We start from the raw sequence: 24,111 nt of genomic DNA, 5'->3' as shown, positions 1-24,111 counted from the left end.
GTGGTCTCCGTGTACCTGCGCGAGCCCGGTCTCTGCGCCGGGCCCCACAGTCCGGCCGATGACTCCGCCGGCGGAGTGTCCGCTGCCCACTAGCCGCGGCACGTCCGGCAGAGTGCTGATCTCTGTGCTCTGCCAGCGCTCCTCTATCTCCTCCACCGATACCCACTGGATGTTCTCTGTTATATGATGAAATTAACATAAATTCATAATAGGTTTAGGTGAACATCCATTTTTTATTTATTTAATAATTATTTGGTAATTTTTGTTAACTTTAACTTTTTTTGTACCATACATTATATTTTAAACATTAAGTTGTGAATGTACATGTATGGCTCGTAAGTCGTATTGTTGGTGAGTTGATGAGTTGACGAAAATCAGTGTTGGATGTTAATCCGTGTTCGTATTACTAATGTAGCAAATGATCAACTCGCCTGTACGTTAAAATTACTGTAAATTTTAACAAAATTATTTTATTTCTCACAATATTTTCTTCTCATCATCGACGAGGTCGCCCGCGACGCAGGTGGCGCACGTGGTCAGAAATCGCGAAGGATAGAGAGGTTTGGAAGAGAAAGGGGAGGCCATTGCCCAGCAGTGGGTCATATAGTGTAGTGTAGTTACCGAGCAGCTGGTCCCGGTCGGCGGCGCTGACGGTGGCGTAGTACTGCATGGCGGACAGCGCGCCGCTCCAGGCCGCGGCGGCGGGCGCGCGCCGCACGCGCTGCCGCACCTCGGCGCGCGCCGCGCACAGGATCACGTAGCCGCGCGTCTCGCAGCCCTTCAGCACCACCTGCGAGTTCACCAGCTCGACTGGAACGTTGGTGGAAGCAAGGATATTTCAATTAGTTTTTTTTATGTTACAACTAATTTTACAGAATTTTGATGGCATAAATAAGGAAGTAATTGAAATGCATTAACAAAAGATGTGGTATATTTGTCCAAAATCTGCTTCCGGTTATCCAAATTACAAGCAAAAGCTTCGCTCAAGAAACTTGTCCGATGTTTGTCTGCTACTGATTTAAAAATATCTTGTTCTTTCTAAAAATATTTCATCATCATCATTTCAGCCTATAGCTGTCCACTGCTGGACATAGGCCTCTCCATATATTCTCCAGCACGACCGGTTCATTGCCACCTGCATCCAACGAGACCCAGCGGCATTCACCAGGTCGAGAAAATAAAAATATTTAAATTAAGTATATAATAGTATAGGTGTGTACTGACTGAGGCAGGCGGTGTGCGCGTTGTCGTCGTCCAGCACGTGCCTGGCGTGCGGCGCGTGCGGCGGCGGCGCGTCCTCGGCGCCGGACAGCTCGTCGCTGAACACGACGGGCGCCGAGCCGCCCGCCTCCGCCACCAGCGCCGCCAGCATGCCGCCGCCGCCCGCCGCGCCGCCCGCAGCCCCGCCGCTCGACTGGGGGGACACGTGCCAGTGTGAATACGTGTAGAGAACACCTAGTCTATATTGTTCTTATATGTACAGTTATCGGCATGGATCTTGAGCGCTGACCTTCACCTGCGCAGAAGTGATTTTTTGGATCCCTTTTGAGGTATGAAGTGAGGCGCGGGGCGGACTCAAGTGCAGTGATTGGCTCCGCAGCTCTCACTCGTGATTCGTTGAAATTCGTTGTTTGGTGCAGTGGCATGCACCTCAAGACGACGAGTACGTACAATTGATTAGCGTTTTATTTAAAGATGCATTAGATTTACAAGATTTAAAGATGGCTGCAAATAGATCCTTAATTACGGCACTTAAAAACGGCTCCGTGTTATTTTAATCTTAAAATATTGTTTTTATATCTAAATAGTTATTAATTAAACATTACCTTATAGTTTTAGTAATATTATTACATGTATAAGTGTTATTTAAACTCAAAGAACCGTACATTAATCTAATTTGTGTTCGACCGCGATTAGTTCGACCGCGGCACATTAGTGCCGGCCGCTGTGTCAACTGTCAACGGATGGAATTCAAAACTTCATAAAACCAGGGGAGTTATTAGTTTTTTGGCTATTTCCACATCACACACTATAAGATTTAAAAAAAACACACTTATTAACGTCTTATAATAGTACCTTTTGTTTCTTTCATTAGTATTTATCAAGTGACAATTTATTTTTTTTGACATTTAATTCACAGCAGATCGTGTTCTTTCAAGCTTTTTACTATTAAATTATGCACACAACTTAATAACTGTCAAATTAAAATTATATTTACTAAAATAAGAATATTTATTAATGTCAATTCTTACTAGATGAGTAGCTACCTACACATTACCAATAAATAAATTGAAAGTGATCAATTTAAATAACAAAAGAAAAAAGAGGCTTTGTACCTTACCAATTATCGTTACATAACAGTTGTTTCAATTGTTTACTCAAATCTTTCCTTCTTACTAATTTTCTAGAATTATTTAACTTTTCTTCCTTTCCTTTTCACCTCTGTCTTAACTTTCCTTTCATAGTAATGAGCTATCTGACCTTACATTACAGACACCTGTGAGGTTAGTCATGTTGACCCGCAGGGCTGCATCAATGGAGGACAAGTTGAGGGCTACTCTGAAGGAATTGGAGGCTTCAAAGATTCTTTGTACCGACCTACTGCAGGAGAGGGAGGACAGTGAAGTGGAATTAAAGAAGATTATTGACAGGAACACCGAGCTGAAAAATGAACTATCTGAACTTCACATACAATACATGGACATACACAACCAACATCATCAACTCCGTCAAATAGTGTCCGACTACCAACACTGCATGGACACGCATGAACTTTCATGAAGACGGATTTCTGAGCTTGAATTAGAACTTTGTGAAGCATATAAAAGTATTTCAAATTTAGAGTCTCAGAAAGACATTGAACAGGCAACCACCACCTGCAACCTGTATAATGAGTTGGTCAGTAGCGTATCTGAGTTAGGATGTGAAAATCCAGTTATTATAGACTTGACTGAAAATGATTCTATTTGCAAAAACATTGTATTTACTAGTCATAATAAGTTAAAAAAGTATATTAGAATAAGTAAACTCATTAACAAATATAAGAAAAGTATTAAAAACAAAATGTTCTTAAAATTAACTTAGCATTACGGAGAGGTCAAGTTAAATTCAGGTCTCAATTACACCAATTGTCTAGTGATCTTGAATTATGTAGGTCTATGTATGATAGGGACACACAATCACTTCAGGAACAATTAATTCAGAAAGAGATTTCCCTGAACAGTATATTTAATAAATATACATCATCTCAAAAAGACTTGCAGGAGCGTATGGTGGAAGCGGGTGAGCTTGTGGATCTGGTTAGGTACAATGCAGAGCGCTATGAGTCTCTTACAAACAATCTTTGCTGTACTTGCCATGGTTCCTCTCTCCTGTCTGACCCCCCTCAGGCAAATGTAACTCCTGTAGTGAGTAAACCATTAGAGTCGGACACAGTGCATAATTCTATAACATTAAATGAGACTTCATATTACATGTTCTCAGATAAGTTAGGTCAAAATCTTGGCAGTCTAACTAACTCATACTCAGGGAGTTCAATTACTAATACCTGTGTTCCTGGGATCAGCATCAGAAAGCTGACAAACATGATTTTAAAACCAGAAATTAATTTGGGTTCCACTATTGTCCTACTGTTTGGTGCCAGTTTAAATGTAAATAGAGAGGACTTGATAGAATGTGTCCAACTGATGTTAGACATGAACAATAAAAACAAATGTAAATTTATTATTGGAGCTTTACCATATGACAATAATTTATCTAGCACTCAAAATGAACACATTTATAATTTGAATAAGCTTCTGTCCACGTTATGCCACCACCATAATAATGTTATTTCAATGTTTGACATAAACAAGTTTACTAGTAGATTTAAATTAACTAAATATACAATGTATATGCCTATTAAATGTAAGAGACGAATTGCTAAGCTTTTAGCATATAATTTACAATATGACACTGGTACTAATAAGGTACTTAAGACTTTGGATTGTGTTAGTAGTATTACTAATACCTATTCTGACACATCTAGTAGTTTAAACTACAAGATGGGACAAAGGTTGGCCCTCATCAATTAAATGTTGTGCATCAAAACATGCAGGGCCTCTCCGGCAAGGATTTAGAATTAAGTTTATTTATAGAAAACTATAGTGTTCAGGTGTTATGTTTGACTGAACATTGGTTAAAAACCCACGAAATTGGTTGTTTTAATTTCGATGGTAATTCTATACAAAGTGCGTTTGTAAGAAAAACTGCTATTCGCGGAGGGTCTCTTATTATTGTCTCAAACACTATTAAATGTAAAGAACGATCTGACATTGTTAGTCTTTCTATATATATCTATCTATCTATATTGTGTTGAGCTAGAGCGATACATTATACTTTATGTGTATAGGCCCCCCATAGGAGACTTTAATGTATTTGAAGCGGTGTTAGAGGACTCTCTTAATAAAATTAGGTCAAGCAGGAAAAATATAATTGTTTGTGGAGATTTTAATGTCAATATACTTGAGGTTACTATGAACACTAGTAGATTACTTAATCTTTTTAAGTCATATAACTTAAGTAACTTTTTCTTTGAGCCCAGTACAATAACTTCATCCTCTTCAACTTGCCTTGACAATATATTTAGTAATTCTGATGCTATTAATAAAAAAGTTTAAAGCAATATAACATCAGATCTTGCAATCGTTTTAAAGAAAAGGTAGTTTCTAAAATAAATCCTTCTATTTTAGAATTAGAGAATCCTAATGACATCTATGGAGCTCTTTTCGACCGTATTAAATTCGAATTTGAATCTACATTTAAAATAAAAACTTTAAATGTTAAAAATACAATTGCACCTTTTAACCAATGGGCTACCGCGGGTATTTACAAAAGTAGAACAAAATTGTATGAGCTTTATGGAATGAAAACATATAAGTTTGATATACCCTTTTTAAACTATGTAAGATTATATTGGAAAACTTTAAAAAAAGTATGCAACTTGGCTAAGTCTAAATTAATTAGTGAAAAAATTAAACTTTCCAATAATAAAATTAAAACTACTTGGGATTTAATCAATAACGAAACGGGTAAATCTGTCAAACGTGACAATCAATTTGAAATTATTAGTAATGATAAATTGATAAATAAACCTTTAGAAGTGGCTCAAAAATTCAATGACTTCTTTGCTAACATTCCGATGGCGACAACTAGCTCCTTAAAGTCATCCGCGGCTGCTGCAGGAAAATTCTTATCAAGTAGTGTCCAAAAATGTAATTCTGTATTCACTTTTGAGCATATAAACCCTAGGGATGTAGATGTAACTTTTAAATCTCTAAACAAAAAAAAATACTGGCGACTTCTAGGGTATTTCTGTTAAGTTAATTAATAATATTATAGATTTTGTCGCTCCATATCTTTCCGTAATTTTTAACAAGTGTATCGATTCAGGTATCTTCCCCGACCTCATGAAGTACAGTAAGATTATACCCTTGTTTAAATCCGGAAATAAAAGTGAAGTAACTTCAGACCCATTTCTGTTCTACCCGCGTATAGCAAAATTTTTGAGAAAATAATACTACAGCAGTTATGGAGACATTTTAACTCTAATAAAATACTTCACTCGGAACAATACGGTTTTACCAAGGGCCGTTCAACAACAGATGCAGGTGTAGCCTTACTTAAGCATATCTACAATGCCTGGGAGAACTCACAGAACGCCATAGGCGTGTTCTGTGACCTTTTTAAGGCGTTTGACTGCGTGGATCATGGCACACTACTCTCTAAACTTAGTTACTATGGCACACATGATATGGAATTAAAATTATTAGAATCGTATTTGAAACGACGCGTTCAACATGTAGATGTCAGTGGCGTGAAATCTGGACCTCTTCCAGTTAAATTAGGCGTTCCCCAGGGATCAATACTTGGCCCTTTCCTATTCCTGGTGTATATAAATGACCTGCTATTCTGTTTAAAAGGCATCTGTGACACTGTACTTTTTGCTGACGATACTTCACTTATATTTAAAGTAAATAGAAATAGAAGTAGTTTTGATGATATTAATGACTCGCTTTCTTTAGTTACCAATTGGTTTGCCGTTAATAATTTGGTACTTAACGCTAAGAAAACGAAATGTATAAAATTCGCGATGCCAAATGTAAAAAATTTTCGCCCTAATATTTTCGTTAATAATGAGATATTGGAGACGGTAGAATCTACAGTGTTTTTGGGCATTACAATTGATTGTAAACTTAAATGGGCACCCCACATTTCATGTCTTGCAAGCAAGCTTAGTTCAGCTGCCTATGCGGTTAGGAAGGTAAGAAAATTGACCGATGTGGACACAGCTCGTCTTGATTAATTTAGCTACTTTCATAGCGTCATGTCGTATGGCATACTGTTGTGGGGTAAAGCTGCAGAAATTGAAACTGTCTTCGTTCTGCAAAACGAGCTATTAGGTCAATATATCAGTTGGGCTCTAGGGTTTCTCTTAGAGAACACTTTAAGGAAGTTGGCATTTTGACTGTCGCTTCCCAATTCATTTTAGCCAACATATTATATATTCAACAAAACATTACTTTATACACAAAAAAATATGATGTACATAATATCAATACTAGAAATAGGCACAAATTATGCAGTTCCTCTCACCGGCTACATAGGGTACACAACTCGTTTGTAGGGCTTGGTATTCGTATATATAATAAAATACCCCGAGACATGCTAGACTTGCTGTAGTAAAAACTAAGCTCTGTAAAAAGGCGTACTACACCTTAAATGATTATTTCAATGATAAAAATTGTTGGTCGCTCTGAAAGGCAAAAGGCGGTTCAGTGTGGAGTTGCTGTTATTTTAATTCTTGATTGACGTACAGATTGTATGTGACAGTTTTATAATTTTTTAATGATCCACATACGCTTGGTATGTTTATTTTATAAAAATGTTTGGTTTTATTTCTAATACGATTATGCGTATGTTTATTTACATATTGACATAATTATATTATTAATAAAATTTAATTACAAATGAATGTATTTAATGAGGGGACGGTGCAGTAAGTCAGCGTTTGAGGTATTAGTTCTTTTGTCATTTTTAATACCGGCAGCAGCTGCGTCATGCTCCCTTAGTCGTCATTGCCTGCGGTGGCGTTTTGGGTCGGGTCACCTCCTTCCCTCTAATATGGCGAGGAAGGTGATGGCTGACCCTTGCGTCATGCTCGTGAACGGGTGCTGCTTGTGGTGACTGGTCGTACTGCTGTCTTGGTTGTTAGTTTATTAAATAGATCAAATAAGTCATACCCCACCCTCTGTAAACACTGTCTTATTTTGCAGCGTTTCCTTAATAATCAATTTAGGTGTAAATATATTTATGTAAAAAAGCGACAGCGTGCTATGTTGTGGAGTTTGTTGCGCCGTTTCTTCTTCACAGCTAGAGCACTTAGGAAGCGGTGACGGGTGGGCGATACGGGGAGCTGTCTGTATATTTTGACGTTCAATAAGTGCTACCTTGTAGCCTATTTTGAATAAATGGATTTTGATTTTACGATGCGCAAAGCGATCCCCACTCTTCCACCAAGCACTCAAGATCCATGCCGGTAACTGTAACTTATTTTGTATTCCTTTGATAGGCAAAACTATACGTTAGACTAGATGACGACGTAGCACTGCAATTTAGATTTAGTCTGCGCTACCCGCTTCTTCCCATTTTTTTCTCCCATTTCTCCCCAATTTAAGTCGATACAAACAATAATTTATTTCTGACTCACTCCCAAAATCAACCTAGTCCCGTACAGAAACATCAGCTACATTATTTAACCAGTTTTACCTACATTTTGCGTAATACCGCAATTTCAACAACACACACTACAACAATACTCATTATAACCTAAATATGAAACACTTACCTGTGTGGAGACCGGTGGTGGTGGAGATATGACGTCAGCCTCACGTTGGTGTTTAGGTGACGTAGTAGGCTGTTCCTCTTCCTTCAGAGCTTTCGTTGATAGGTTCTTCTTCAATTGCTGTAAATAAAAATAAAAATGTTAAACTTAAAAACATTCTACTTTATTTTTGTCACATTTACTTTAATGATCTTGTTTCCGAAAAGTACTGTCTTGCACTTTACAAAGCAAGTCTACCGAAAAATGTTTATTTATTTCGTTAAAACTAAATTTTCACTTGATGATTAATTAGTATTGTAAATCCTTTCCTTAAACTTCCTTATCGAGATCTGATCTTATCTACATCGCATGAAGCTTTCTTGCAGAAGTTACTTAATTATTGTGGCATGTGACCGCTCTTTTCCAGAAGACGTGATATAAATAATATTATAATGAGACTCGCCTGCGTCTTCATGTAGGTGTCGATGAGCGCGAAGGCGAGGTCCCGGTTGAGCTTGGTCCAGGCCCCGCGCAGGTCGTGCACGGCCAGGCGGTGCGTGGGCGGCGCGCCCGCCGACACGCCCGCCTCGCGCCCGTACGACACGCGCCGCACCGACAGGCAGTAGCACTTCTCCAGCACGCGCGGGCCCAGCCGCCCGTACTGCACCCACACGGGGACATGCAGTCAGACCGAAATAGTACGCCGCTCGCAAGTGTAAAGGCAGCAAGCGCGAGCGTCATGTCAATAAAGTTCATTTGAAAAAAAAAGGCGACTGCATCGTTATAATGTCACTATATCTGAGTATCGCCATAAAATCAAAACTTTACTAAGAAACTATTGTGTTTACTTGAAGGCAGGAAGGGTAAAAATAAACAAAGCAGATTTTACTTTCTAAATGCCGATGAATGTATTGTAGAAATATCTCCTATTGAAAAAAAGACATCTCTCAAACAGTAAATTGATAAACTTATTTTAATGCTAAAACAAGTGTATTATTTATAGGTCACCGGTGACCTACACATCGTCCTACTCACCTCGTCACCTTCCTTCTCCTCAGCAGCCGCCAAGGTCTTCAGCCAGATCTCGGCATCATTGAGATCGCAGTTCATGTAGACAGTGGTCCAGTTGGCGCGCGGCCGACGCACGAGGCCGTCGTTGGTGGCCACCAGCGACAGGCGGTGCTTGGAGCCACACGTCACGCGGACACCCAGCATCTCAATACCGCGTTGTAGAGAGGATGATGACCAGTAGAACACCTTTGGGAATATCAAATTTATTATGGTTTTATAGTAAAATATTTAAAAGTAGTTTTTCGAAATGGACTATTATTTTTTGGACCGAATTACTAAATACTTTGAAATAATCAAAAGATTTTACAAAAAGCAGCGTCAAGACACATAATTTTTTTAAGAATACAGTTACCAATATTATATTTTAGCAATCGATTTTTCTCTCTGAGAACGTACAAGTCAAGGACTAATAGAATATAACAAATTAAAAAGTAAAAGTTTTAATTATTATCTCTTCATGTATTTAACATACTTGCCAATCAAATTAACAAAAAAACTCAAAGTGCTTACCTGCAAGTTGTGCAAGGTGACAGACACGCTGACATTCCGGTAGTGTCTCGACAGCTGCGGCTTGCGCGGGCGCACGTTCTTAAAGATGCGTCCGCGCCGCGTCGGCCGCGTGATGCCAGACAATATCAGCTTCAGGCTCTCAAACCATCTGAAAATTTACAATGAATAGGAGTTATATTTATTTAAACTTTTACGTACAATTTACTGTGGTCTATGAGGTGGACTTAATGTCGCAAATCATTATCTAGCAGTCAACCTTCGTGTGTAATGGAAAAGCACTTGGAATAAATATTGGGAGAATATTTCTGCAAATACGATAAATGAAAAACAATTATTAAAAAATTATAGCTTTTTACATATAATTATGCAGCACCTTATTTCAAAACAATCAGACTGCATTCTTATTTCAATAATCCTGATAATAACGACAATATTCCATGATTATATTATTTTACAGATCTATTCTAAAAATCTTCCTCCATAAACCGTATTTTAAGTTAATTTCCTTTGTACCTGAGTGTACTGCCGTATAGCAACAACACCGGACCGTTTCCATCTTTCTCGACCGGTTTCGTCTCCATGCTGAGATGCAGGTCCAACCCTTGCGAACGAAACGCTCGGTAGGAATCATGCTCCTATAGACAAATAAAGATTTATAGCACCGAGTTTTGCAAGATGATATTGACCTTGAAATTAACAATTATTGCAATAAAGTGGTCCGGATAAGATAGATGATTTTCTTAGCTAAAAGGTGTGTTGATTAGACTTTTCTATGGAGGAACTGAATCTAAGCACCATAATAATTCCACAACTTTCACACAACGCTATCTAGTCTCAAACTGAGCAAAGCTTGTGTTATGAGCACTAGACAACTGATAAACATAATTATATATAAAAATATATATTTCCATGCATAATATAGATAAATTACACCCAGACGCAGAAAAAAATATCGTGCTCATCACACGAACATTTGTCTTGAGTGGGAATCGAACCGACGACCTCCGGCATAGCAGTCTGGGTAAGTAACACCAACAGGCCAGTCTAGAAACGATCAACGAGAAAAGAAATATTTCTTTATTTGGAGATTAGGAATTAAATAGCTTAGCCTATCTAATCTGAAGGTAGAAGCCCTGTTGGCCAACCCAGGTATCGCTAGAGTGACACAGTTGAGGCGGATCTTCGGGCGAATCACGGCGATGACTGGCGAGAAGTGGCGAAGGATCGGGTAAAGTGGCGCTCTCTCGCATCAGAGGCCAAGACACAATTTGGGTCGCTGAGCCAACCGAAGTGGTATTACGCGGTTACCTGATTGCTGGAGTACTCGGGCAGGCGCGTGGGCGCGCAGGGCGCCACGGCGTGGTGGTCGCGCGGGTCGGCCACGCACTGCCAGCCCAGCTTCACGGACAGGCGCAGGGCCGGCACGCTCAGCACGCGGCAGTCGTCGTACTTGCTGGCCGTGCGCACGTACACGTCCAGCGTGCCCAGGAAACCTAACTTGCCTGTTGGGATGTTTTTGGGTATGAGAGAAAAATTGACTTCTTTGAAAAAATTCACAGGTAGTCTGGTTAAGATATTTCACTAACAGATATGATATTTTTTCTAATATCAACCGAGACTTCTTTTTCAATTACATTGTTACAGTTTCGTAATATCAAATAATTTGACAAAAGGTTTAATACATATTAATCGCACAGTTTTGGATAACAGTAACTTTGACCTTGACAATCTAACGCAATTATACCTATACTCATAACAATAAAATTTAGTTTAGATAACATTATTTCATACATTATATTTTCTATCACGCAAGCCTTAAACTCGGTCAAGTTTGTAAAGTATACGAACATTACATGTCTCTTAAAAAATATATAAATGTCTCGATAAACGCTCGTTTTTCTTTCTATTACAAAGAGGAGACCTTTTGCCATACTTTACGTATGGCAAAAGGTCTCCCCTCCCAATAAAAGAGAGCCTTTCCAACGAGGCTTTTTCACCAGAAAGTCCTTCAGAAATTTCCTATTTACTCCCTAAAAGAGTTGTTCACTAACCAACCTCTTATCAAAACTTACCATTAGTCCAATCCAGTACAAGATCAGTCCAGGTGACCTCCATCTCCTCGGTAGTGTTGTATGGGTCTAGGGACACATGCAGCAGACACGTGAACTTGGCGCAGTTGACTGTCAGCCGGCCGTGCATCAACAGCCGGACCTTATCCCACCACGCTAAGGGTGCAGACGGGTCGAGCGATGGTCGAGAAACTTGGTCGAACGCTAAAAATATGATATAATCGAAAATTACAATTATAAAATATTATGTATATATTTCTGCATGATGCTGGTAGGCGACCGTAAAAATGGGCACGAGAGAGGTCTATGACCAGCGGTGGGAGGACAAAAGCTGTGCTTGATGAATATGTTGATGATTTCTGATAGTATATCGTAACACAATTAGGATAATATGACTATTGTGCTTATGGAATAAAAGTGTGCGACTTGTAACTTAACATAAAAGTTTTATATTCATATTCGCCATAGACATTCACACAATGGTAGTCGATAGATAAACCTAGTCTAATCTTGAAACTTACAATTCGAATTATGATTTTTTCAATTTTTAACATAGGAGTAATTGAAAAGGAGAATGATCTTACATAGATTGCAGTGTGCGATGACGGGCTCCCAGCAGGGTCCGAACGCGTAGCTGAACTCGGCCATCTCGCAGCAAAGGTCGTAGTACCACTTGAGCGGCATCATGCTGCGCTCCAACTCTTGCGGGCCCCAAGGAGCGCCCTGGTCTATGACTACGGTGCGGACCGCTGTGGGACAAACCATTTATGACATGTTAAATTTAATGGTATATAGGAAGAATACCGATCACCTTCCTCCTAAAAATAACAGATAATTCCAGAAAAGGATCCCTACCCTTTTCGCCCAGCAATGGGATCTAAAAAACAGGCTATAAAAACAAAATATTACATAAAAAGTATCACATGTGAGACACTTATTCCTAATTGTTTAGTTACTGCAAGCTTATTTCTTATGTATTTGAGAAGTAATAATAATAAAAAACACTATAACTATCATACTTTTCCTGAAAAAAACGAGAAATACAAATTAGACCCAAAAACCATATAATTTCAATTAAAATTACATTATTCGAATCTTAGTTCGAAAAATCTAGCATTCATAATCTTATACGGATTATGTTGCTATGTTAGACAGTGTTACAACGAGGCGACCTTTACGACACGCGATCAATTACCGCAGTTATGTGCTTCACAACTTTTACAAAATTGTTATCTGTTCATAACACCATATCGCGGATAATTTTACGGTCAATATAATTCGGAGTGAAACCAATATTACCTTGGATACATTCTTTTAAACAATATAAAAGACGCGAGTTTTTTACATAACGTATCAGTTTACAAAGTTGTATCTTCATACACAGTAGCTACAAGCATCCAACCAAAATGTTCATCAAGGTATTTTACTATCTTATAATTATATTTATTTAGTGCTACTTATAAATAATACTTAAAATCATGAACCTAATTTAAATTACCTAATTACTTTGTGTATCGCGGCTACTTGTCGCCGCTTGTTTAGAAATAAAACACCAATATCTTTATGGCTTTTAGAATTTGAAACTCGTAATTATATGAAGAAATGGGTCACTCTAAATTCAGTCTTTCCTTTATTTCTTCTCGTCACTTTTTCGATTAGTAGTGAAAATATAGCATAAAGGAGCCTGCCCACTACACCGTTCCATACCTTGAGCGTTCTATTGACGTGTCGGACGAAAAAATATTCTCTGTATTAAAAAGGCAACGGTACTGGCCGGTAACGGAACGGGCTAGTGGGCAGACTCCTTCATGCTACTTTTCCAATAGTATAAAGACGGCCTATAGCATCGGCCTTATTCCAGGTGATCTGCGCATTGTCCGTGGCTGTAGCCGTGGTGTCCGCCCACGGGTTCTCCTCTCAATACGTCAACCGCCACGACGGACACCATCAGGAGGTCCACACTGGACACGGCCATCATGACTACTATGTAAGTTCGATATTACTTTCATATTATTAATCGATTTGTTTGTAAATCAATTTTTTAATCGATAAAATTTATTTTCATTTCATTAATCGATAAGTTATCTGTTGTCATCTCTAATTAAATTGCATTTAATAATATTTAATAACCTAAACATGATACCTCACTTGGATTAGCATAACTAACTGACAATCAGATCAGATAATCTTAAATTATTCTGCAATCAAATATGGACACATACAAATTCCAAGCATAGTCATACCTTAAACTTGCAAGAACAAAATTCCTTTAATCCAACTAGGCTAGTAATTAACATTTTTATTCTTAATCGTTAATAAATTAGTCATAAAGCTAACCCAGTTTTTTCCTGAATTATGAACACACCTGTTGTCATAAAGAACTTTCCTTGAGCCTTAATACAATTTTCTATTCCTTGAAATTTCATATATTTTTTTAATATAAGACTTTATAATAAAAGGGAATTTTCTCGTAAATAAATTTACAATCCATTGCTAACTTGTCGCTGAATTTAACAACCTTAGTCAAAAATATACACAACAAAAACTCCTTTTAAAAGGAGCTTTTTATTCTATATGTTTTGATTTCCAGGCGTATCCTAAGTACGACTTCGGCTATGAGGTTACTGATGAGCACACGGGCGACCACAAGTCTCAGCACGAGCACCGCGACGGTGACGTGGTCAAGGGGTACTACTCCCTGCACGAGCCTGACGGCAACATCAGACATGTCGACTACCACGGTGATGACCACTCCGGGTAAGTGTAATTATTCACAGATTCAGTAATATAAACTTGGCTTTGAAACGCAACACTTTAAGTTTGAAAATATATTCATAGTTTTGAACTTAAAATGAATTAAATAAAAGCCCTTTAAATATAAACCAAGCAATAAAAAAAAACTATTTTTAAGGATTCCATAGGACATACCCAAAAATTTTACAAAAGCTGATGAATTTTTTTGTTTGCTGAAGCTAAGTGATATAAAATTAATTAATATAGCTATTTGTTAAGGCCAAAAGATAGGTAACTCTGTTCAAGAATGTTGTACTCTTTCTAATTGTGTATCTTCTTTTCCAGTTCCCACGCGACCCTGAAGCATAGCACGCACCACATCGTGCCTCATCATCATCATTACTAAAAACCTTCAGGACTTAACTATCGCGTCGGACAAATGGTTCATTTGTTAAACTATACATTTATATATTTTTTTGTTTCACTATGTAGAAATAAATAAAATTGTACCTAATTTCATACAAAGGTTTACAGCTTTTTATTTGTTATATTTTATTTTGCTTAGCATATTTTATTCTGATACACTGCGCCAGAGAAGGGGAGAGTTTTTTATATTAATTAATAATAACGTGGTACATTCTTATTGCTAAAAGCATAGCCTTAATTAGCATTGAATGGTCACAAATCTGGAAATCACAAATGGTATTTAAATCATCTAAAAGATTATCTTAACAATTGCGTGCATTGTCATTCATTTGTACAAAAATACAAGAGAAGTAGTAAAGTTGCATCATTCGTGCGTACCTCTGGGCGGCGCCTGTTCCTCTGCGGCCATGAGGGTCCCCCACATGCGCAGCTCGCTCATGCTGAGCAGCGGCTGCGGGAAGTCGCGCAGCAGCAGCTGCCACTGCGCGCAGCCCATGTTGATGCTGCGGCCCCACAGCGTCGTGAACTCGATGCCGTCCTCCGGCCATGGACTAGGAGTAACAGCAATATTTTCTTAAACAGTACATGCACTTACTTTATACATTTACTGATATGGTTTTTGATATCCCATAGCCTTATTATAGCTCAAACTCTCAGAGAAGAATTTAACCATCAAGTCAATTGAAGTATGATATAAATATACCGCGAAAATCTAAAAAGATATTCACCCTCCACTTCTAAAAGGATAGCTTCATTATACGCCACTGATATTCTGATTAAGTCACCTGGATCACTTATGACAATGAAACACTTTTTTCTATAATAAGAAATTAAAAACCGATGAGCATTTTCTTAATCAGCTTACAAAATAAATAAATGCGGACAACATCACATACATTGTTCTGAACCCAAAGTAAGTTGCTAAAGCACTTGTGTTATGGAATTCAGATACAACGAAGGTACCACAAACACCCAGACCCGAGACAATGTAGAAAATGTGAATTTTTACATTGACCTGACTGCGGATCGAACCCGGCACCTCAGAGCTAGCGACACCTTGAAACCGGTGCATATGCCACTCGACCACGGAGGTCGTCAAAGTCATAGTAAATGTAAATCGGACTCTTTAACCCCATTCCCCTAACCTGTCATAATCGATGTCCCGTAGCTTGCCGGCGGCGTTCCTGGCGCCGTGCAGCGTGGTGTCGGCGAGCGCGACCAGCGTGAACCTGCTGAGGCAGCAGGCCACCAGCCTGGCGCGCGGCGGCGGCGCGGCCCGGCAGCGCTGCACGTAGATCTGCGCGTCCTTCTGGCGCAGCGCCGCGTACAGCTCCTCCACCTTGCCGGCCGGCAGGAACAGGTGCGGCTTGCACAGCTCCTGCACCTGCGCGGGCCAGGGGACAACGTCATTCCGCGCTGCACATAACCCATTATTGATAACCATCTCCACATTCACGCGTGTTCAGCTACTATAGTTTTAGTTTTGTAATTTTAATTCAATTACTATAGCAAGTATCTTCTCAATTCAAAATGTTAAAAAAACTCTTAAAAATCATATTAATTTGAATCTTACTAATACTAAAAACGCGAAAGTTGGCATGTATTCATATACGTATGTTTGTTTCTCTTTCACGCAAAAATTACTGAACGGATTTAGATGAAACTTGGTACACAGATATTTTATAACCTGCAACAGCTAGTCTTTAATAAATACTTTTGATTTACCACTCGCAACATATTTCTTCACATGTCACATACACGGTTAAGTTACTAATTTTACTTTGAACATTAATTCCGAAACAGTGATATATGGGCCACAACGCCCACAAGTCAATGTCAAAGTAACATCGTTTTATAATGTTTATCAGTTTAGACTACGCAAAGACATAACTCTTGATTGAAACATTGTCAACAATTAATAACCCATGACGGAAGAGTACGGAATATAATGTATCTTATACCACAAATATATTTAGTATACATATAAGAGCATCAAATGCAAGTTCGACAAACCTATCACCTTTTTTTATAATCCATTTTTGAATTCCGTCACAGTTTATCAACGTCAAGATTTTTATTTATTTAACCCATTCACGCAGTATGAACCCTTCTGGAGCGTGGAGTTTCACAAATATTCAAGTCACGTACACAAAGTCACCCAGACTCAGGACAAGCATTCGTGGATGACACAAACGTTTGTCCTTCGCGGGGTTCGAGATGGCGACACGACGCGCACAGGGGTTTTGGCGTGGTGACCTCAACCACGCGGCTATTCGTATAGAGAGATAAAATCGTGGCAGCGTTATGTAAGAATACAGGTGATGTATAAAAATATAGTATAACTATCATCATCATCAGCCCATATACGTCCACTGATGGGCATAGGCCTCCCCAATTGCAAGTCATCGAGATCTATCTTCGGCTCGCATCCAGCTTCTGCCAGCTATCCTGCGCAGATCATAACTCCAACGTGCCTGAGGACGTCCTACACCACGTTTGCTGAGTATTAGTAGTAGAATATCTTTAAGAGTTATTCCATACCTTAGCATCCAGCATGGTGCGTCGCTTCTGGCTCTCTTTGTACTCGTCCTCCAGCAGCTCGTAGTTGTCCCGGAGTTTCACTTCGAACGGATCGTCACTCATCTCGATAAGCAGCTCTTCAATCTAGATATAGAACCATCATTTGGCACAAGGAAAATGTATAACATTATACTAAAGGGGACTGATCCTGTTATGGGAGTTGTTTTTTTAGAAATTTATATAATAGCAGAAATTAAATTACCCCAAACTTCGTTTACTTAAATAAGGTCATAAAGCAGCACTCTTTAAGAAGCAAAAATCTAAGTCCTCATTGAACAGCATCCTTATTTGCCCACCATTCACAGCTTTATAAACGCTCTAGCTGTGAATAAGAAACAGCGTAACAAACTAACAGCAAATTAACACCATCAACCTATCAAACAACTAGTTGTTTTTGGTTGAGGCGAACACAGTCACTTGATTGTGACATCGAGCTTTATCGATAATAAGGTCATCCATACTAACTTTAATATGCAGGTCGCTTGGCAATGGGCTGTCGACGGTGAAGGGTTTCTTCTTGATGCCATGCACAAGCTTAAGCCACTTGAACAGTGACACGAAGTCGCCCTGGACCGCCTCCGCGAAGCGGTGTTTGTAGGGGAACACCAGGCGGACCGAGTCTACGTTCACTGACCTATGTGGGTGATATTGGACCTTGTTAAAAATACACACGAAATTGTAGGTGGTATTTTGTTCTAACAAGTCGGTGATCGGTTTTTCGTTTAACAGTTTTTATGTTGAACTTTTGTATTCTTTTTTGTGATACGATTTGTTTGTGATATTCGAGTCAAATAATAGTGCTGGTTAATTGAAGTATCTATAGCAAAAAGTTATCTCGTAGTGACCCAAACAACTCAAAAATCGTATCTCGATGTATCTCGACATTTTTTTTAAATTCCACAAATTTTACTCCGAATTAATCTTACCTTGCAATTCCATACGTTGTCAATACTAAAATCTCCTTTTTAACGTTTTCCAGTATTACCACATAGTTTATACTAACCAAACCTTGTTCCAGGCCAGTGCGAACCCCTCATTGGCCTTCCTCTCGACCCTGACCTCGGGGTCATCAGCCGCTCTCTCCTGGGAGTACCCCTCCACGCTGAGCACCTCGTCTCCGTTCAGCAGCATGTTCAGCTTGCTCCACACGATGGAGAGACCGGCGTCGTGGTCGTATGATATCGTCATGTCGTCTGAGGATGATAATATTGAGTTATCGATGAATGAATTGTGTGATAGTATGAGATCTCAAGTCAATCATATATTAATTAAGTAGTTGTGTTAAAACCACCATATATGAACCTATAATAAAACCTCTTCAAAAAACAGATATTCGCTGTATGCTTTGTTGAATTAATTAAAAACATTATTTTTACACGGTCACACGTATGGTCATTAAAGTAACCTTAACTCACCAGTAGCAAACAGCATATTATTCTCCTTCGATAATATCAGTCCTAAGTTCGTCTCCCCTTTGAACGAGACTCTCCAATTCAGAGTCCTCCCTTTCTTCTTCACCACTCCATCTTTCCTCAATCTCATCTCATGCCTAAACTCTTTCACCGCTCTTACGAAAGTCAAGACCTTCAGGTGTAAGTTAGCACTCCACTCTAGGTCCACATTCTCTATGAATTGGAAGTCTAGGAGGGCTGAGTAATTGTCTTTGGACAGGATATGGTCTATCCTGGCCAGTTTGACGTGGAAGAATGTCGTCAGAATTTCATCTGAACGCTGGCAGTGGACGTTTCCTGAAACAATTAAATCAAAATTTACAGATAGTGCCGCAAAATACCACAATTGGATTTTAAAAGATACTAGGCTTGCCTATTTGCATACCTTTATAAGGCACCATATCCACCACTTTTAACCCTGAGATTACTGCTCCAGATTTGCTAGCATTCCTCTCTAAAGTGACTGCGTCTATCCTGGTCATCAGACACATATCTTGGTTCACGATGAGAAACAGGTTGATATGTGACAAGGCGACGTTCACAGCGACGTTGCTGGTACTTTCCGGTACCTCTTCGACGTGGCGAACTCTTGGGGAAGACTTGTACTGGTTGATGCAGTCTGCGAGGGAGATGATGGTCTTCGCGATGATTGGACTCCATTCGAGACGGAGACAGTCAATCATTGCTTCTACCTAAAACATAGAAATTGTTTTTGTTTCAGGAAATAAATTATTAAGTCCGTACTCTAGAGGATTTGAGCGTCTGACATAATAGCTAAAGTGGGTGTTACCTTAGAATCTGTAGGTCCATGTGTTGCCCATTTGACAAGTGCGACGGCGAGCAGCGCCTCGCCCCACGAGTGGTGCCTGCGAGGGGGCGGGGCGCGGGCCGTGGGGGCGGCGCCTGGCACCGCGGAGGCAGGTGTGGGCGTGGCGGAGGGCGGGGCGCACACGGCCCAGCCCCCGTCCACGAGCAGCTCGGCGCCCCACTGGCGCGCGCTGCCCGCCTGCCGGGGGACTGCGCACCGGTACCACTCCTCTGCGATACGATACGTAATGTTATTACTGGTGTCTGCGACTACATATTTTAACTCTCTTCTTTTCTCCATCTTTTGAATTAACTTTTAAAAGTTCAACCATCAAAACTATTTTGAAAATAAACTAACTTGTATTTCTGCATAGTTATGTACCTACCTATGATCCACACTGAAGATTTAGAGTTTGAATTAGACTAAACAGTAAAGCCCCCACCTCTAGTCTCGAGCAGCTGGTCCAGCTTGACCTTGACCCCGCTGCAGCCGAAGCCGAGCGCGCAGTGGTCGCGCAGCTGCGCGTGCGCAGTCACGGCGCGCAGCTCTGCGCAGCCCTGCACTGTGCAGGCAGAGAATATGCGACTCAGCCACACCGGGGGCGAGGGAGCTGGGGGAAATAGCTATATTAGACATTTTCCTGTAAATAAGTTGTGCTCTGAGTATGATTTAAATAACAAACCTATAATTTAACGATAATGCCGATTGTCAGTATTTTAAATGATAGTAATAATGGGTTTGTCATAAATAATCTAATTAAATACATTTATTAATGTCTTTCGCTACTATAAAATCTTTGCTAATTTACTTAATGGAATATATGAGATCCTCATTTTTAAGCAAAACTATGTTTTTGGTATGTGTAATGACAAAAGATTCAACTTACATGGTGTCTCTGGTTCCACGATATGTAACGGTTGTGATTTCCTCAACTTCTCTTTGGTATTCGCGTACCATGTAAACACTTCGTCGTGTGTATAGCTTATGTTTAACGTGCTTATTATTAAATACAGGTTCAGGACTCCTTTTTCCAACTGGAACAGAGAAACAGAGATTTTATATTATAGGTAATAATTGTGAGTAATATCGTACGTGTGGTTATGAAAATACTTAGATATTATATTTTTACTACAAAAAAGTTCGTATTATTTTGCATACGTCAATTTGTAATGTACAAAGAAAAAACAAAAGATGTTGACTACATGTCCTTATATTTTCAACCTTAATATGTTGGATACAAAGTCAATATTGCCTCACATCCCTACCTTAGCATCCAGTTTGAGCTTGTTGAGCAAGGCCAGCGGCTTGCTGTCGGCGACCAGCTGGTACTGGTCGAGCTGGAAGGCCACGTACACCTGCGGCAGCCTGCCCGCCTCCAGTCCGCCCTCCTCGTATATCACTGACGCTGCGCTAAACCGAGAGTTCACCTGGCAACAATATATAATTTAAGGTAACATTTAAGGTTAACATCCTTAATAAAAAAATAACGTGCTTTTTTCATTCTTTAAAAAAAAACGACTCCCGTAGTAAGGAATTTAATCCTTGTGTCGGGGGGGGGGGGATCAACAAACATACAAAGCACTTGCACAAGACTTGACACCCAGACTCAGAACAAGTATTTGTGGATCACACAATGTTTGTCCTTCGCGGGGATCGAACCCGCAACACAACACGCGAGGGTTTCACGTGGTGAAAAAAAAACATCAAAACAAAGTGTTTAACAAATATTATCTTTATATGCTAAATAAATATGTTTTTACACTTGTCTATTTATACTTTGTTTCAATAAAATCTTAAACTTGTTTCAAAATATACTTTTTCATTAGTTGTTTTCGATACTCACTTGTAAACTTTGTAGAGACATCTCAAAATTTGTGTTCACAGTCTTGTTCTTACAGCTTACATTAGTTGTGTCTATTTTCAAACTGAATATCTGAAACAATGACAAGTCACCATTAGCTTAGGGCATATTGAATTTTTATACGTCATGTATATTGTATACTTTCGAATCTTACTTTCGATATACTGTTTGTGTGTTAAAATCATGCCGAATTCTATGAAAATTGATTGTTTGATACATACATACATACCTACTTACTAAGACCTTCTCCTAAATGAAAAAAATAGGTACTTTTCTGAAAACCGCATCCGAATTGCTTCAGTCAAACAGAGAAACTCAAACTGAGAACATCTTTTCTTAAGTCAGTTAATCAAATTAATTCTAATTAATAATAATGCTATAATAAACATCCCGGTGCCATAAGATTTTTATTAACTGTCTTCATCACTGTCAAGCAGAATGAAAACAAAGCTTGACCTTCAATCACAAGGTCACCATAACACACGGCTACAATGAAATGACCTACCTTTGGTATAACTGGCGATAGTCTGGGTATGATGGTGGCGAGGTGATCCTCCGCGGTGTCCAGCTGCAGCTGCACCGGCCGGCGTCTCCTGTGGCTCCTGAAGAACTGGTACAACTCGTCTTGGAATGTTACCGTAGTGTTGCTGATTGTCGCGTGGATTTTCTGAAATATAGGAATTTAAAGGCCAAATCTAGTTTATTTTATTTTAATTTTCAGGAATCTATTCGCACATTGACTAATTAAATCTTGGTATTACATTGCTATTATCATCGTCATAATCACAAGCACTAATTAATTCATATGGACAGAACAAGCGCCTATGGATCATGTAATTATTTGTTTGCTTCTTTATCTTTAATCATGAAGGACAAAATGTAAAATATCCCAAAAGGTAAACTTGGGGGAAGCAGTCAACCTCCCACCTTCATAGGGGATATATATAGGCTGAGAAAATTTACAATGAAACTGTTAAGTTGGACACGCCACACCATATTAATGTATCAAATATAAACTGGGGAACAATGCCATATTACCTATTACCCACAACAATAGCAACATATCTAAATAACCTAGATATCGGAAAAGAAATCGCATAATAATATACGCTTGGCAACTAAAAGTAATAAAAGACACTACCTCAACATTCAAAGGACCATCGGCTTTAACAGTGCCCTCTATCACCAGGGAGCAGCCCGCTTGCCCCAGACGCTCCCCCTTGCCGACCACGCTGGCCTTAGCATCAACCAGCTTGGTGGAGAAGACGAGGGCTCTAGCGGGCCCGCCGGCCGCTCCGTCCGCGTGCACCTCCGCCGCCGTGGCAGTCAGCGACCACGGCAAGTCCGTGCCATTGTTGATAGTGACTGACGCGTTGAATATATGCACTCCCATGAACTGGTATGCAGATAAAGTATTGATGTGAGTTTTTGTACCTAGAGGCTCTATGTGATATGAAAAACTGTTAAGGCATTTAAGTTAATTTCAGCAGTCTTATAGTGGAAACATAACAGTTACTTTCGCATATGTAATTTAAATATAAATGTATGGCTGTGGGTGAGACATACATTTATTAGCACAAAGCATAAAAATCCAAGCTGCTTATTTGAATAGCACAAGATTAACACACAATCATTATTATCTATCTATATACCATTTAACACCAAGTAGAGACATATAATTGTTACAAATCATATAAGTGAATTGTGAGAATATCAATTATCATAACTGTACCATATGAACAAAAAAGATTAATTGAATTATGTTCAAGCAGGTCATTGACAATTTAATTAGCTAGTGTTAACTGACCCTCATAGGCACAACATGACCATGCTTATGAACAAACCATAACACAGGCTCATTAAGGAGGTCATGAGGTAACTGATAACATTAAATTAACAACAAACAAATTCTGTTATAGAATTTAAAATATGTTTGAAAACCTGTCACATTATAAATACATGAAAATTAACATTCGCTAAGTAAACCAGACAATTATCTAAATAAGTAAACTGCAACCCACTGGGGGTGGGGGGGATTATTGATTATTGATCTGATAAAATACAACTCCAAATTCCTTTTTCAACACACTAGCTAAAGAGCACTGTGCAAAAGTCTTCTAACAAGTGTGCATCTTTCCCTAGCTAGTGATATGGTTGGCTAATCTTATTGAGCAAGCACAAACTTCTCCCAACATCTTTATTTATTTATCTTTATTTGGACCTATCACAATGACATTCATAAGGAATTTCATAAGGAACTCCGATCAGTATAATATGGGTGGGAAAAACAGTGGGTGAAAAATCCATACCTGAGCAAACATTATCAAACTATGAGGCAGCTTTTTATCTCTAAAATCCAACAACTTTCTATTTGCTATTCTGTTCAAACTATTCTCAATATTCTCAAAGCTTGCGGTGGCATCGTCAAACATGTCTCCTCTGGTAACGGAGTTCTGTTTGGATAGCAACGGTTTGAGGATAGTCGCAACAACAACACTCCTCTTTTCCTCAACATTGTTGGTTACATCCACGCCTCGGATCACAACTGACACTAATTTGTTGATTTCAGAGTTAAAGAAACTGCTCTTAAATAATAATTCATCTATGTGCTGGAAATGAAAACATATTTTGTTTTAATTCAGTATTAACTTAAACAGCACGAAATAATCATTATAAGCCTTGTTCCTTCATAGTATTTGCAGAAAATATATTTTCACGATACTTAGTTATGAATCAGTAGC

At 39.1% G+C, this 24,111-nt stretch overlaps 2 protein-coding genes across 2 annotated transcripts in view; one reads left to right on the top strand and one right to left on the bottom strand.

Annotated features, from left to right (window-relative positions):
• Positions 1 to 24,111, bottom strand: part of LOC113508804 (protein KIAA0100) — a 33,299-nt gene that overhangs the window by 8,514 nt on the left and 674 nt on the right. The window contains exons 3-28 of the mRNA XM_026891924.1: positions 23,680 to 23,979; positions 22,512 to 22,766; positions 21,876 to 22,037; positions 21,353 to 21,442; positions 20,775 to 20,936; positions 20,396 to 20,543; positions 19,952 to 20,119; positions 19,492 to 19,739; positions 19,087 to 19,393; positions 18,666 to 18,998; positions 18,254 to 18,443; positions 17,716 to 17,884; positions 17,212 to 17,334; positions 15,816 to 16,054; positions 15,049 to 15,221; positions 12,096 to 12,260; positions 11,515 to 11,715; positions 10,751 to 10,944; positions 9,956 to 10,077; positions 9,443 to 9,590; positions 8,897 to 9,118; positions 8,325 to 8,522; positions 7,886 to 8,002; positions 1,225 to 1,414; positions 622 to 810; positions 16 to 176 (exon numbers count right to left, since the gene is read on the bottom strand). Of these exons, the coding sequence (XP_026747725.1) occupies positions 16 to 176; positions 622 to 810; positions 1,225 to 1,414; positions 7,886 to 8,002; positions 8,325 to 8,522; positions 8,897 to 9,118; positions 9,443 to 9,590; positions 9,956 to 10,077; positions 10,751 to 10,944; positions 11,515 to 11,715; positions 12,096 to 12,260; positions 15,049 to 15,221; positions 15,816 to 16,054; positions 17,212 to 17,334; positions 17,716 to 17,884; positions 18,254 to 18,443; positions 18,666 to 18,998; positions 19,087 to 19,393; positions 19,492 to 19,739; positions 19,952 to 20,119; positions 20,396 to 20,543; positions 20,775 to 20,936; positions 21,353 to 21,442; positions 21,876 to 22,037; positions 22,512 to 22,766; positions 23,680 to 23,979 (4,974 nt within the window). The remainder of the gene's footprint in view (positions 1 to 15; positions 177 to 621; positions 811 to 1,224; positions 1,415 to 7,885; positions 8,003 to 8,324; positions 8,523 to 8,896; positions 9,119 to 9,442; positions 9,591 to 9,955; positions 10,078 to 10,750; positions 10,945 to 11,514; positions 11,716 to 12,095; positions 12,261 to 15,048; positions 15,222 to 15,815; positions 16,055 to 17,211; positions 17,335 to 17,715; positions 17,885 to 18,253; positions 18,444 to 18,665; positions 18,999 to 19,086; positions 19,394 to 19,491; positions 19,740 to 19,951; positions 20,120 to 20,395; positions 20,544 to 20,774; positions 20,937 to 21,352; positions 21,443 to 21,875; positions 22,038 to 22,511; positions 22,767 to 23,679; positions 23,980 to 24,111) is intronic.
• LOC113508803 (cuticle protein 8-like) lies at positions 12,272 to 14,772 on the top strand. The gene is made up of 4 exons (XM_026891923.1): positions 12,272 to 12,929; positions 13,373 to 13,498; positions 14,102 to 14,268; positions 14,590 to 14,772. The coding sequence occupies exons 1-4, from the start codon at positions 12,918 to 12,920 to the stop codon at positions 14,648 to 14,650; spliced, it is 366 nt and encodes a 121-aa protein (XP_026747724.1). The 5' UTR covers positions 12,272 to 12,917; the 3' UTR covers positions 14,651 to 14,772.

Source organism: Trichoplusia ni, chromosome 3 (genome assembly GCF_003590095.1).
Source record: "Trichoplusia ni isolate ovarian cell line Hi5 chromosome 3, tn1, whole genome shotgun sequence".
Taxonomy (NCBI): domain Eukaryota; kingdom Metazoa; phylum Arthropoda; class Insecta; order Lepidoptera; family Noctuidae; genus Trichoplusia; species Trichoplusia ni.
Note: the sequence above shows the minus strand (reverse complement) of the source record. Positions and strands in the feature narration are given on the sequence as shown.

Coding starts and splice junctions, on each gene's coding strand:
- LOC113508803 (XM_026891923.1), top strand. Junction 13,499..14,101: donor ACGGCCATCATGACTACTAT/GTAAGTTCGATA, acceptor TTTGATTTCCAG/GCGTATCCTAAGTACGACTT. Junction 14,269..14,589: donor CACGGTGATGACCACTCCGG/GTAAGTGTAATT, acceptor CTTCTTTTCCAG/TTCCCACGCGACCCTGAAGC.